The sequence below is a fragment of the Thunnus albacares genome, chromosome 14 (genome assembly GCF_914725855.1).
Source record: "Thunnus albacares chromosome 14, fThuAlb1.1, whole genome shotgun sequence".
In the NCBI taxonomy this organism is placed as follows: Eukaryota; Metazoa; Chordata; class Actinopteri; order Scombriformes; family Scombridae; genus Thunnus; species Thunnus albacares.
In genome coordinates this window covers 24,273,757-24,289,793 of record NC_058119.1, presented here as the reverse complement: position 1 = coordinate 24,289,793, position 16,037 = coordinate 24,273,757, and the positions used below count along the sequence as shown (strand labels likewise).

The window sequence follows — 16,037 nt, the reverse complement described above, 5'->3', positions numbered from 1 at the left end:
GCCTGCCTGCCTGCCTGTCTGTCTGTCAGTAGTCCACCTTGGGCAGTAAGGATATGAGGTCACGCAGACCTGACCTCAGTGCACCTGCATCTTCTATTACCTTACCACTTGTGTGTGTTGTTCATTGTATTGCACCAAACTCATTTCCATGTAGCAAAATCCTTAATTAAACAATGGGCAATTAGAGCCAAATATGTGTTTAAATAGTTTTAATAATATTGATAGTTCATTACTAGATGTTTTAAAACAACATGCCAAGTATTGATCTACAATTTTTCTTGTATTTTCTTGTATGAACATATTTCTTACATGTGCTACCACTGAATTGCTTAGCTGTGTCCATGCTCATTCATAATATATAACACCTTGTCATGTATTGTACTCACTTCATTGTTTTCTTATGTATTTTGTTATTTTTTGCATATGATAGTCATGCAAATGACTATAACTTGAATTTAAAAGAAAAATTGCAGTCTTTGTTACATTCATGCACTTTCTAACACATCTTTTTGTCTTTTCTTGCTGTCTTTTGTCATCTCCTCCTTCCCTCCATTCTCAGATCCAACCCGTTCTATGAGCCAAGGACATCGAGCCCCACACGGACCCCCGCTGGCACCCCCTCCCTGGATGTGGGCAGCAGCCAAAAGAGGAGGGCTCCCCCGCCCCCAAGTTCCAGCCCTGGCCTCGGCCCCAGTCCGCCAGCTCCCAAACCCAGCTCTGGCCCAGACAGGGAGAGAACCCAGCCAGCCGGGCCCAGCCCAGTGGCAGCAGTGATTGGGAGAGAGCTGGCCTCATCTTCCCCCAAGGTAAACAGGCTTCACCTGAATGTAATAAACTTGATTTATCACCGCAACAGGCACATAGACATGTGTTACAACAAAACAACAAATGTGATGAATGTAATCACTTTCTGCTCCAGTAAAATTGACAGAAACAGAAATCTCATCCTGAATCCTACAAGCTGCAACTTTCTAGAGTATCCCGGAGTTTAGATTTTTCTCCACAGTCTGTGAGTTTCATATATTCTAGTAGTCATGGAATATCAAAGAATTTTACAAAAAGAGTCCTATGTCCAAACATTAAATCCTAATTAATCCAGGTTTCAGGTACAATTCTCACCACAGACCTCACTAGTGATGTATTGCAGCCCAGTGCTTGTGGGATTAAAAAAAAAGGTGAAAAAATGAACTTAAATTCCTCTAATAATGTTTTGTTTTGCAGAAAGTATTGAAAGTAACCTCCCATTAAAAGACAAGACAGACACTTGTAGCAATGAGTTGCTAATGAAACAGTTTTACAGTGTTTTATGTGTGCAGGTTCACAGCATATCAAAGAATCAGTAAGGAAAAGTGTGAGTCTTGGCAAGCAACCAATGACAGTTTCCGCACTATGGAAACACACATGCTATGGACACATACGTGTGGGTTGGTACCAAAAGCCCTAAATGTAAGGCTTGATTTTTGGTAGTAATAGTTTCAATGTTTTCAATGTGAAAGTTATGGAGCGGACACAGCAGAAATAATATTGTATATCTAACATGTTGCCTCTTAGCTCAGGTAGGCAAGTGCACAATAAGTTTGATTTCTTCAACTGTTCAAGATGAACGCATGTTGGTTCTTTGATCTTTGAATTTCAGTGAGTTTTGAGAGTACAATAAATGTTATAAAATTTAGTGCAGCAGAGTTTAGTGCAAATCTCTGTGAAAAGTTTAAACAGTAATACAGACGGCGATGCTTCAACATAAACTAAAATCCTAGAATTCCACATCTAATAGTCTACTTACTATACATTCTGGCTCATTCATTGCAGCGTATGTTATTATAAGTGAGTGACTTGAAGTATTTTGTGTGTGTGTGTATGTTTCCGCTTGTGTGTCCACATCCAGTGGTCCTTACATTAGCTTTCTTTCCACCTGCACAATCCCATCTTCTGCCCCATTCTTTATGCTCATGAAACTCCCTAGCTCCTCATTTGAATATAGGTATTTGTTTATTGGGGTGTTTTCGTATGTTTATTTATTTATTTAAATTAGGTAAATCATGGCTGGGTCTAATTAAATGGCTGATGGTCACACACACTCACGGCAGGAGTCAGACCAGTGGTGGGGAATGATTGGCTGGGGGTGTGGGGGTAGGTGGGGGTTAAAAATGTGTGTGTGTGTGTATGTGTGTGTGTGTGTAGGGGCTCAATGGGCCTGTGTGGGGCTTAAACACAGGGGGCTTAACTACAGCAGAGCGATCACAAGGGGGTGTTGACCCCCTGTGCACACACACCCACACATGCAAACACACTCTGTACAGTTACTTATACCCACACACACACACACACACACACAGGTCCCTCCTCCCCATGCAGCTGGCTAGCTGACTGTTTTAGTGTAGCTGGGCGGTGATGCTGGCCGTCCATGTAATTATGGCACAGTGCCTTTATCACCCAGCTGCAGTTGCCTGTGACCGTGGGTGAGGGGGCCTAAACCACTTTAATTACCCAAAGCCAGTGGCCTGTGGTGGGCCACACTTCGCCAAGAGATGCCCCTGCCTCTGGAGCTAGGGGGGGAGGGAGGGAGGGAGGGAGGGAGGGAGGAAGGGGGGATGCAAAGAATGAATTGTGGGTGAGGATTGAAGAAGGAAGTGGGGGGGGGGGGTGCAGTGAAGGAGAATAGGTGGAAGATAGTGAAGGGTAGAGGAAAGGAGAATAGTGGGGGGAAGAGAAAGAAGATGGCCAGGGAATAGTAGAGAGAGAGATAGGATGTTCACAGTAAACAAGGATAGGCCTACAGGGTTTGTTGACATATACAGCTAGTGTGAATAGGTTTCTTTTTCTTATTCACACCGAGCACTATGACACACACACACACATACACACATGCACGCCTCAGCCATGTGTAGGCTGTTAGATGACCTTTGAATGTATGAAGTCAGAGAGGATTAAGAGGAGACATTCCCACTATGAGAGGCCAAGACGAAACCAACACATCATCGCACTATGAACGTGTATGGAGTGTAGATGTGTGCTTGTGCTTGCATGCATGTATGTATCTTCTCTTATAGTTTCTAGCATGCCTGAGGCTCAGTTCAGCGAATATGCACCGGGGCAGTTGTAACCTTCCCCCAAAACACAGCTAACCTCTACCTCTCTCATACAATAGGTTTCAAGGTGTGTATTCTTCATTTATATTTATCTCTGCCAACTGTTCTTGTGGGCAATAGGTGTGTAGGACCAAGATAAACACACAGACACAGACAACTAGTCTAATCTCAGAATGTGAATAGAAATTCATATATTGAAAGCCGCCATACTCGGTTCTACATTTACAACCTGCCCCGAAGGGTATGAAACGTCTCATACGTGTTTTGTTGAATGAAATCATGTCTTTTGCAAACCAAGAGATTAGCACGCCTTATATCACATTTACATTTTTACACATTAAGTCATTGCAGTTGTAACATAAGTGCAGCAGTTTAACCACCTAAGTTACAACCAACAAAAAAAAGTGACAAGAGTAAGGGTCAGAGTCTAGGTGCTCAGATAATATTCCTGTGCTCCTGGACTGATATTTAAAAGATATGAATTGAAATAAGAAAAGCCAAAGCAATAAAGGTACGAAGATAAGAACAAGGTACAGCAAGGGAGAAGAAATTAAAATACCTATTCATTATATACCCCAAATTAATGTCATATTTTGGTTTAGCTAATCTCCCTTCAAAGAATGTATGAATTCAGAGGAGGGGAAGTAGAACATTAAACTTTGTCTTGGATGTAGTTGTATCCGCCATGTCATTGCATTAAACCCCCCCCACTTCAATGCCAGCTTGTGAAAAATCAGGACATCTACAGGACATATGGTGTGCGTCCACTTCCTCTATACACAGGTATTACACATATGGATTGGATTTACATTAAGCTTTAACAAGAGCTCAAAGCTCTGGAGTTTTGCCAGTGGAGCACACGTTCATCACTAGCAATTTATGGACAGGATAACCACTCGAATGCATTTGTTGAAACACCTGGCAGTGTTTTGCCTATATGCTTTCAACAGTCCAATAAAAATACTGTACATTTTCAGTGTTGAGGCATTTCATTCTTTGACATTTATTACAACTACAGCTATCTGGGCTTCCAGAGCTGTTCTTGTGTCAAAAGCTCCTGGTAAATTAACATGCACATGACTCTATGAACATGAATACACCCGTCTGGAACAATTCTAAGGTAGTTTTAAGTTATTCCACTGCCGGTGTGTGGAAATACAGGTCCTAGCGTTGTGGGCTCTGCACACACACAACAGCACTGCTGCTAAAAAAAAAATCCTTGGGGAAACACTATGTGGGTTAACCATTGTTGAGGCTTTTAATCATGAGACCATGCAGGGCGACCTGTGTGACCAGTGGAAATGTAGTGCAAATTTACATTTACAATGCAAGGTCAGTGGATAGAGATTTAAATATAGATGTTCAACCTTCAGCACCTATAAAGGTTCCAAAAGCCTTTGTTTACTCATCCATGATGCCCAATGTAGGTCCTTTCACTATGTCATAGGGTCACTATATATGTAATGCATGTCCATGTTACCTTGACTGCAATTTTTACCTCACAAGCTTCTTAAACTATTGCCACTGAGCTTTCACAAATGCCACTTTGAACTTTGAGTATACATACAGTAGGAAAGCTACTTTTTCTTATTTTTGTTTGTGAACTGAGATCCGTCTTCAAGTGGATGAAAGTGACACTTCAGACCCTCATTAGATGCTTCATGGCTCCCACGCCGATGTGTCTTTCGGTTGTCCTGTCTGCGAGATATAGATCCTCAAAGACGTCAAGTTTAAGTTTAGCTGAGAAAGTGTTAGAAGGATGGAAATGTCTGTGGGATTAATTTAAATGAACAGAGGGAGTTCCTGTTGGGCGGGTTGTGAGCTCTGTCTGGTCTGATTCAGTCCATCTCTTTTCCCTGGGGCTGATTTCACCCCTCCCAGTAATTCAGTGATCCCCTGCTCCTCCTTCTGTTTCATCTCCATCTCTATTCCATAGTCAAACCGCTCTACACTTAGATGCTCTGATCTTAAGATTTTCATCAAGTTTCCGCTTCATGAATTATTTGCCTTATTTTCATATAAAGAAAAGTTGGAAGGCGACATATATCTGTGGGCAAAAGTTTGAACAAAGAAGTTCTATATTAACTTAATATTTACACAAAGAATCTGAGAAAGAGTTCAACTTTTAGTTGCTGGCATTTACAGTAGTGGGCCTGGCAATACATGTACATCCTAGAGCTGTCGATAGCTTTATGAAATAGAGGTTAATGGCAAATTGACAAAATGTATTTTACATATTTTGGAGTCCTGGCCAATCAGTAACCTTTTTTTTGTCTATTACTTTACTGTACCCTTTGTTAGTATCACCTAAATCCATGTGCTTTTCTTAGTACAAACTGATAAAAAAGGTAAGAATTATAGTCTCTACCACAATGTAACATGGTGTCTTTACCACATTTCCCTCTATCTCTTTCTTTTTCGCACACACACCCACTCTTTACAGAGGTGAGAAAGTGAACCAACACCAGAGGTATGTTTTCTTTCTCCCCTTCAGTTGAAGGGCTCGTGTGATTACTTATGTTAATCAAAAGGTTCAAATTAAATAGTTTTGGAGGTTGTGAGAGCTCCTGTGCCAGGGGGAGACAGAGGCCAGAGCTCTCCTTCCTCTCCCAGACTTTGTTTTCATAGCCCCTCCTTCAGTTCAGACTACCTCGAAATTGAAATTAGAATAAATTAACATTATTTAATTGAGTTCGCAGAAGGCTGCGATATTTCTTAATTAGCTTTCACCGGGGTTCGCGGCAAGAGAGGACCACATCCACACTGTGAAGTGTTACTGAGGTTGCCGTGACGACTGAGGGATGTTTTTGGAGGACAAAGGGGAGCCCAAGAGACAAGGACAGTCATCTCTTGTCTTCTGATCTCTACCGGCTCCAAGGTCTCTCATCTTGTTATCATTATATCCAGTCCAAAGTTATTCCATCTTCTCTGACAAGTTTGGAATACCTTTTCACAAAGAGTCTCTGATGTAGGACATAAAGAAAGTAAGGCTCATGGCCGAATGCTTTTAAACAGCGATCAAATAGATGTTATAGGAAACTTTCTTATACTTAATATTCTTCAGTAGTTGAAATTTTACAATATGTGTCCTGTTTTAGGGCAAGACTTCTCGATTTTCACCAGTGCAAAGAAAGAAAGCAACACAAAACATTGTCAAGACATTATGGCCCTTAGTGGGAGTCTTGGTATTTGTTGTTTTTTTTTTATAAGGGAATGCAAGTGTGAACCATTAGCTCCTGATAAAGGTGACAAATGTATTATAATGTAAGCATTAATTTTAAAAGGGCATATCATTGTCATAAATTAAATTTAGTTGTCTTTGCTTTTTCCCTTTAGTTCAGTGGAGATGAGAAAACACTAAACATCTTATTGCTTGATCAAGGTTAATTTTTCTGGGTAAAAAGTACAAAGTAAAAAATTTAGTCACACTTCAGTACAGATATATCTAAATATATTTCCCCCCAGTAATTCCAGTGTGATTGTTACAGCTATACAACTGGCACTTGATTTGTATAGCTACTGTATATTGTTGGGTTAAAGTAATGGATCAGAGGAGCCTTTGTGTCTCATTTCAGGATTCAGAACTTCAGAACTTGTAATCAATATTAGCAGGGAAACGGTCATAGCGGTCCATTTCTGAGACCAAGGCATTGGAGCCTCACTGGTTCCCCTTGGCCACATTGGCCTTTCCATAAGCTGTGTAATATTAGGAGAATAATCCTTGAGAGGAGTAAGGCTAAGTCAGTACTTCTCAATGTTTGCCTTTTCCCAGTGAGGACCCCTCCCCAACTCTTATTTGCAGTCTCTGAGTGGTCTGTCATTGGATCTTGTGGGAGAGAGGAGACCCAGTTTCTTCTCTCATGTAGTTTAGGTCCAATCATCAGGCTTCCTGTTGTCGTTTCATGCTGCAGGGCATCGCTGTCATCAAGTTGGGCAGAAGGGTATAAGACATTACTGACTAATTAACAATCTCATCTTTTAGTTTTCTGAATAAGTCTGAGTTGAGAAAGGTTATGGGAATGTTTAGATAAGGTAATATTTTGGGGTAAGTTGTGTAACTCTGACATCCAGAGAAAGATAGAAGTTTGAGCCACATTTTAAAAGACTTTCCAAGAAGTTGTTTACTCAAGGAAGAGCTGATTTACTCAGTAGAGGAATTCACAATGTTGACCCTGAAGTCTCACAGGGCAAGAGATATTAATATATTTAGCCATTTTAAGTGAATAAATAAAAATCACATGTTAATATGTATTCAGAGACCATTCCAAACCCAATTTTATACACAGTTTCCATGAAAAGAAAAGCATTTGTGTGTTGTGTGTGCTAATGTGAAATCGTGTGTGTGTTGTGAGGGATATATTTTGATCCAGTTACTGTAATGCGGCTATCATTTTTCCACCTCTTCCTCTGTTGGGTGCATGTCGAGTTCACAAGTTAAGCACTGCGAAGAGCTCACTCTCCTCAATACCCGCGCCGACTGGTGTAAAAGGGCCTTCCGCAAAGCGCCGCTTGTAATCTGCCTTTGGTAAGTCCTCCTTAGTTTTATCTGCCAAGGATTACCTCACAAGCTGCAAGCAGGAGAGAACGAGGGAGACGCAGAGCAAGAGGGAGAGAAATGAAAAGCAAGTCAAACAGAAAACGATGAAGATAGAACAAAATGAAAACAAATCGCTGTGTAATCTCTGAAAGAGAGAGACCTGCTTTAGAGTTGAAGGGAAGTTTCCCTTGCCACTCATTTAGAAAGGGAATTGACTAATCCCTCCATGATTGATGTCTGCTATGAGAGGCTCTATAGCAGACTAATAGGGCTTATGAGGATGACCAGAAAGTCCTTTGTGTGTGTGCCTGTGTGTGTGTGTGTGTATATATGTGAATGAACCAAACCTTTTTGTCTTGTGTGTCCCTCTGTCCAGTGGCCATAGAGGCCAGGGGTTTGAATGACATAGCGGCCGAAGAAGGGGTAACTTTATCTTAATCTGGTCTTAATCTGCCCCAGTCTTCCAGGTGTGTGTGGGCTTAAACCCAGAAGTATCCAGGGTTTTGGGGTGAGGTTTAAGGGGGCTTCACATGAGGAGATAGAAGTCCATGCACTTGAAAACTCCTTGGACCCCCAGAAGGTCTAAGACCCCCCACACATTCTTGAGACCTGCACTCACTTAGACATGCCATACCTTACTCCTGTCATCCTTAAGTGGCCCCCACTACATTTTAATTGAATTAAACCAACCGTTCTCCATAATTTAAAAAGGACCTTAGAAGTACCTTATGAATTAGTCTGAGAGATTCTTCTTTCAAATTGGGTGCGTATGTCTAAATGTGTGCGGACGTGCGCGCACACATGTGCACTCTTGTGTCTGTGTTTGAGGAAAAGAGAGTGAGTGTAGAAATGATAAGGCTTTAATTGCCTCTTTATAAAGCCCTCCAGCACCCTCCTCCTCCTTTGGACTGTTATGGTATGCAGGTGTGTGTTCTTATGTGCTGTAGGAAATACTAAGTGGCATTTTCAGTGCTTAACTTGTAGATATCTGAGTGAGATCATTCCCTTGGCTTTTTTTATTTGAGGCACTCTTGTAGGAGATCAGTCGACCTCAACCTCAAGATTTGATCATACAGTCCCGTCTTGGTCATAATTCAGTCAGAACAATCATACATACAGTGGGTTTGCACACTCAATAATGTCTTCATATCGGCTGGATCTTTTGTTTAAATGCAGCAATAGTGACGCCAGTTAGCAGCTAATGTTGGTTTTCTACTTGGAATTGAATGTTTTTTCTGCTGTAACATCCGTTTCTATTCACATTAACAGCAACAGAGAGGTTTAACAGGAGAGATTTTTTTGATGTTTAAATGTTTGGCCAAGCTAGCAGCATGGTTGTCAGAATGGGAATGTCTATCCACAGAGAAAAATATTGATGACTGTGGGATTGATCGATTGACAGACATTGAAGAGAATGAAATGTCTTTGATGATCCCCAAACTTTCATCTAGCGCTATCAGCAGGTCATAATGTCAGCCTTAGCCACGTTAGCATGTTAACGTATTAAACACTAAAAAATAAATTGATTGAGGTAAATTGTGTAGCAAAGGAGAATTATTAGATTATTTGCAAGTTAAGATTTGTTGGTGCCAAAGTCAGGAACTCCAGCTCCATCCACAATGTATCAAAAGCAGATATGCTAATGACAATATGGCCACCTGGGTACCTTCTCTTTATGTGCAAACCTACTGAAAGTGTCAGTAACGTTGTTTTCCTTTGCAAAACTTTGTCTCTACTGTCTTTATTGATATCTCTTCCCGCTCTTTCTGGATGCTCTTGTCGTACTCCTCTCTATTTTTCTCTGCCTATGTGTAGCATTTTTCCCCACCGCACCTTGCCTTCTCCAGTATGTGTGTGTGTGTGTGTTGATGCATGTGTATTCTGATCAGGAGTCAAAGGGGTGACTTTGTAATTATGTTCATTTTAATTGGCTGTGCTATCACCCCTCTCATCACTTTGGAGCCCACGCTGCGCTGGACAATGGCAGTCTGTAGTCGGGGGGTGTGCAACTGCTGTGTCAAGACATCCCCTAACCACGCACGCACGCACGCACGCACGCACACACACACACACACACACACACACACACACACACTGTCAGCCTCTTTACCTGCAGAACATAATTCCTAAAGTGGCCTCCTTAATGAGTTTTCCCTGCCCAGGCTTAGATTAATTGATAAATGGCAGCGTTATCGGCGCAGCTGATCTCTGAATCCATTGCACCACTAATTTGTTTGTTGAAGATGGCAGTTAAAGGAGATTAATGCGGTATAGATTTATGAGAACCCTCCCCCTTGCTCTCCCCTCCTTCTCTTCCTTCTTCCAAAGCTTATTTGTCTGAGAAGGATGAGGAGGTGGAGAAAGAGAGGAGGAAGAGCAAAGAGGCGGACGGCCTTTGGATTATTTTCTGGATTCTTTTGAAATCCTGGTTTAAAAGATGAAAGATATAAAAGATGCATACTCATGATCTCACACGAAATTCATTTGCGTGGTCAGTAGTATGTAATATTCACTAGTAAACATCACTCTGGTCAGTCTAGTAATGACTGTGGAAAGGCTGAAAATTTAGTTTGAAGGAATGTTTTACGTATAATGCAAAATGTGGCTCCTTTGAAGTTAGTCACTGACAGATATGCTGCGATGAAGTCACATCAGATTTACTGTAGATAGAAGCTGCCAGTACAGCTGTCTGCCAGTGTTGGAAGTCTGAAGTATTAACTGTACCTCATGACAGCACTAAAGAGCATCACAACATCTAGACAGTCACTGTTTTAGATCCAACTGAGGTAACATGTGAATGCTTGAGAGTTCAGAGTGCAGCTCTACATTTTGCTTGTTTCTATATATCGTTGACGCAGGTTAAGAAGAGTGTGTGTTGCCATAGAATAGACGGTTCAAGAGGAGGCAGGTGGACAAAACAGGCGTTGAACTCTCGCTCTGAGCTGGTGAATTTTTCGTAAAACATTGCTGAGACCTCATGTCGTGAGGGTTGATGGGGAGCTGGATCTGTGTAACCCATAGCAGGGAAAAGATGGAGATGCACTCTGAGAGCAGAATCTGGTACAGTTTTACCAACACTGATGTTGTCTTGTTTTGTCCCTAACTGGATCCCATCTTCCATACCATTGACCCCCACCACCCCACCCCCATTACCGCACACACAGATATACACACACACACTCAATCCCATACCTACCCACCCTGCATGTCTTTTTTTTTTTTTTCTCTTCCTCAGCCAAAGCTAATTTGCAGAGGCGTGAGTGTGGGTAATGCTACTGCCGTTTCCATGACAAGCTAAAGCCAGCGCTTACACCGCATTATGCCCCTGTGTTACACGTTCGTCGAGCGAGCGGGCGGGTGGGCACACTGCAAGCTGGCACAGTCACTCCTTTGTCTGCTGCCTCCTCCAAACTCTGTTATTTCATGATGTTTTTTTTTTTTTTTCTATTTTTCAGTGAATGGTTTTTATTTCAATTTCAAGCTGCTTTTGCATGGTTATGCCTTTGGAGCAGAATAGGCCTTGGAAGCAAAATGGTCCTGGAAAAGGAAACCGCTTTTCCTGATTTTTGCATTTTACATCACGGTAGCCAACTGCCGAGAGGCCTTCTGTCTTGGCCTGCAGGTTCACTGCTAGATGGGAAGTATATCTGCTTCTGAGCAAATCACTAGCAACCCCCCCCCCAAAATCACCATCATGGTGAAAGTATTTACATATGTATTTTCCTACTTTGTCTGTTCGCACAAAGCTACGGCATAAATACAGAGTTCGGTATTGCCTGGATGGGTAGCATAGCAGCCGAGTGCCTTGCTCAAGAGTAGCCGGTTCAGTCTGTCAAAGATTCAACCTTCCCTGTGAGCTCTCAGGTGTAAAGGCTTATCATTCTCTCTCTGCCTGCTCACACACACATGAAGCCTGACCTAACTAAACAGCGTCTACATGCACACACACTTTTCTCTCACAGCTCTCTTTGGAAGGAGCCCCTCCTCACTGTGATTACAACAGTAATGCGATATTTCCTTTGTATGTTAATATGTATTATTTTTCACGGTACATTCTCTCTCCTCTCCTCCTCCAGCCTTTTGTCACCCCCCCCCCCCTCCTTTTCCCTATTGTTCCATCCACTCCACATCTCCATTTACATAATTGAACTTTTGATTGGACTTTGCTCCCTCCCCTCTGCTCTCATGCAGGCAACGTTTGAAATCCGAAGCACAATTTCATGGGTAAGATGACGCGAGGTGATCATTCTGTTTTTTCCGCTTCATCTTTTTCTAATGTGAAGACGTCGGACATAGAAAAGCCCAGATTAAACAAATTGCTTGTTTTGATTGAAGGTGCAATTAAATAATTGAGCATGTCGATGGTTGGAGCCCAGCCAATCAGATGGGAGCTTTTCAGTAGCAGGATGGACAGGCCACTTAAGTGCACAAACCTCATCCTCTTAAATGTGAACAGGTATTAATGTTTTTCAAGTGGGTGTTAGTGAGTGTTACCGTGTGTTTACCTACTTTTTCTAAACCGCGTCTAGCCGTACAGTATGTCTCTATGTTTTTGCCCGTCTCGTATGTGTATGTACATTCAATTCAGTGTGTCTGTCTGTGTGTATGTGCCTACTGTTCAGTATCAGTGCATTAGAGTTTGAGTGTGTACGCGTATATACAGTATGTGTGGTTTCATACTGTAGACACTGTTGTCATTTGGAGTGAGTCTGTGTGTTTATGTGTGCTTCGCTCTATGTGTGTGTGTGTGCGTGCTTGTGTGTGTGTGTGTGGACTTTTTTTTTCCGTTGCCGTAGGCTCCTTGAGCGGATTACAAGTTTTAAAGAGTATGAGATTCAACACCTCCTCAAATCTGACACTCCCTGACACTGCTTTGAAGCCATGAAAGTGAGATTGGAAAGACACGGAAGCTCTTTTCTCTCCACAGAGTCGTGGGTTTATGTCATTGGGTTGAGGCCAGTTAAATTTCCATTGAAGCGTTATGCCCCGGAGTGAGAGACAAAGCTGCCACTTAAAGCGTTTGACTTGTATCTTTTTTATGACTCTGAAAGGCCAGTTTTAATGGCCTCCATACTCTTAAGTCGTCTAATTGTGTTTAATGCTCAGCAACTTTATTTACATTTGTCCATCGTCAGTAAAGGCAACAGGATCACCCAGTAGTAGTGTTATTCAGCTTTTTGCCTCTAACTCTTCAGTTGTCCATCAGTAAAAGATTTACCTGCTATAATCAATTACATGTCCTATTTTTATGGACTTTGTGGTTGAAAAAGAGCAAGTAAGGCTTTGTCGAAAACTTTTTTTCACAAAATCATTGAGATAATAAACATTAGTATTGTAATCTTAATATTTTTTTGATTTGTGAAACTGTCTTAAAATGTTTTAAACTTAACCTAGATGTACTCTAGACTGTCTCAGCCATTTATAATATTGGTGAAGTAGGACTGTTTAGTACTGTTAAACTCATTGTAAGTCAGTAGATGTTTGCAGTTCCTCTAAAAGGCTCATATAGAGAACATACAGTGCTGGAATACTGGAAAATTGCCCAAATCTAAAAGCTCTAAAAGACTTCCAACCTCGTTGCAGAATTGTTCTTTTTCTTAAGCTCATAGATCGACCTGTGACAATTTTCTAATTTTCCATATCATGGTTCATCCGCTTACTTATGATTCCAGATCTCAGATCACATCTCACCCTCCCAAAATAACATTGCTGACACCAAAAATCTTCTTCCCGACACTAGTACCAACAGGAAACTGGATGCTTCCAATCCCAGGTTTCCTCCTATCTTGTCATTCAGGCATTGTAGTGAGCTTAACCCCCCTTCTTTCTCTCTCTCCCATCCTTTTCCCCTCCTTCCATTTTCTTCTTTCTTTGCCCCATCGGATGTATGTTGTTGACACTGAGGCACCAGGAATAATGGAATCTCTTGTCAGTGGCTTGTATTTTTCACCCAGGCTGTTAGGGCTGTGTATAATAGTAGCAGAGGAGGAGGAAGAGGGGAGGTTATGTGCCACTGATAGTAATGAAGGTTGCCTTTTCATTTTTTAATATGGAATGTTTGTGGGCCGAGGCAATGCTCCTCCGCTAATCCTACCCTCGAGCCGAGCTAGCTACATGGCTGTGTCAGTGTTGCACACACACATCCAGTGACATTCACACAGACAGATAAAAGACAAACACACACACACACACATACACATACACTACATACATGTGCACACCTTCCTCCAGGCAAGACAGCAAACTGTTTGATAAGTCAGGGTGCATTTCTGCTCCTCATGAAAATTTCACTCCTCCCGTGTTTGTGTCTTAGGGTTGTGCAGTCTGTTACTGTAAAAGAAGATATGGTATTTGTTCAATATTTGATGGATATGAAAGCTTGAGCGCGTAGATGCATTTATAAACCTTTATCAGTAAGGAGAGTAATGAAACAGTCTGGGCTGGCGATTTGAGAAAATTACATCAGTCGGGGTTGTTATGAACGTGGGGTCACTGCTTGGCGTGCGCCACCGTTGTTGGGTGAATACCACGCCGCTTCTAAAATCTAAAAATTGTCAGGAATGAAGAAAAGGATGCATAGTCTCGTTGAAGCACGTGCATTTTTGGAATTACATATTAGCTTGGTTTAACAGAGATGTTTAAAACCCTCAAACTGATCAGTTTTTATCAACACACTGTCCTCATCTTCTGTATGTAATTAATTAGCAGTGTGTGTGTGTGAGGAAGTTTTTTACTTTTTTAAAGTGCAACTGTTTATTTGTTTGTGTTTATTTTGTCTGTTGGCTCAGACACTTGTATATGGATAGGTGGTTGGGTGTGTATACGAGAAAGAGCCTGTCTTGCTGGCTAATGTACGTTTATGTTTTCCCACTGGCTATGTTACTCAGGTGTGTGTGTGTGTGTGTGTGTGTGTGTGTGTGTGTGTGTGTGTGTGTGTGTGTGTGTGTGTGTGTGTGTGTGTGTGTGTGTGTGTGTGTGTGTGTGTGTGTTTTCTGCCGGCTAGGGTGCAGGGTCTGCGGCACTGGAGTGTGCTGTGTGTCTAATTGCTTTAATAGCACCTGGTGTCTAATCCCAGGTAATTAGAGCGCTCAAATTAGACAGCTACTTTCCACCGTCACTTGAAAAAGCAGAAAAGGAAGGCCTGGAGGAAGACCATTCCACACTGAAAGTCAACAAACACACACACACTTTTACTGATGCACACACAAAAACAGTGGCAAAAACAGAAGACAACTGGAGAAACAAGTTTAGTCCAGTCGGCCAACAATGAGTATATGCACGTATGGTAATTTAGTCTGAATAGGAACATTATGTTAGATTTGTCAGTGATATATTTATGTTCAATGACAACATTATTTGTCCTTCTTGATAGGGTTAAAAAGACAATTCCTTGTTTACGTTGAACTCTCCTTCTCCTCTCATGTACAGTGATCGCAACTATGTTGTAATCGGTATTGACTTTCTCACTTTTTGTATTGTTTTTTCCCTTTTCTCTCTCTTTTTTTTTTTTATCCATTTGTTTGGGTGGCACGCAGGCATTGTCGAGGCCGCCTAAAACGTGTCTGGAGAAGCTGTGGGGAAAGGTTAAGGCCCTCTTTTAAAGATGAGCCGGAAATGTCAAGTGTCCGCCCCTCAGGCTCCCGCTACCGTCTCCCTGTACTGAGACTGCCGTAGGGGCCTGCATGACTCACACAAGCACACACACACACACACACACACTGGTACAAAGGTTAGGAGTTGCTATTAGAGATGGCCTCCAGTCTCTTTCATCTTGGTCCTTGTGGCATCTCAGCAGGCTCCAGGCTCACGGTCACAGGTTAAACTACAACAATTGAAGAGCAAGACAAGACATCCAGGTTCTCAAAGACTACAGCTCACTGGCTAGTGTTGTTACAGTCTTTTGTTTATGCCTGTTGACATTACAAACAATTAAAATTTTAGTGTCTTAAACTCTGTCAACAGCAAGGAAAGCCAAATATCTAAAGGGCTAGTATAAAGTACATAAAGCAGATGTTAAGTTTTGGTTGATATAATCTTAAAATTGGTCCTGGACAGGCATTCAGACATGTAGTTGTACACTTCTGGGGCTCAGCAGTAAGCTTGAGCACATCTCTTCCTTTGGAGTGATGTCCTCAAACCACTCCTCCATATATTTTTACAATTTTCAAATGTAACAAAGTCTGTTTTTTAATCTATTCTATGCCCCAGCAAAAGCTAGTTGTCCTGGGTTCAGCAAAAATCTTAAACATGCTCAAGTCAGTCAGCACATCAACACTCAATTGCACTGTTTCCCCAAAATTTGTAAGGATAATGTGTCTGAAGTCTTAGCTCCCATCAGTTCTCACTTTCTCGTCCTTGCAGTAGCAGAAAGAGGCCAACAGAGGGAGTTGGTTGGCCACCGCTCGCCTTGT

General features: G+C 41.8%; 1 protein-coding gene across 5 annotated transcripts in view; it reads left to right on the top strand.

The window, feature by feature from the left end:
* Window positions 1–16,037, top strand: part of ehbp1 (EH domain binding protein 1) — a 156,193-nt gene that overhangs the window by 60,769 nt on the left and 79,387 nt on the right. For all 5 annotated transcript variants that reach the window (XM_044372579.1, XM_044372578.1, XM_044372577.1 and 2 more), the window contains one exon: window positions 560–806. In XM_044372579.1, the coding sequence (XP_044228514.1) occupies window positions 560–806 (247 nt within the window). The remainder of the gene's footprint in view (window positions 1–559; window positions 807–16,037) is intronic.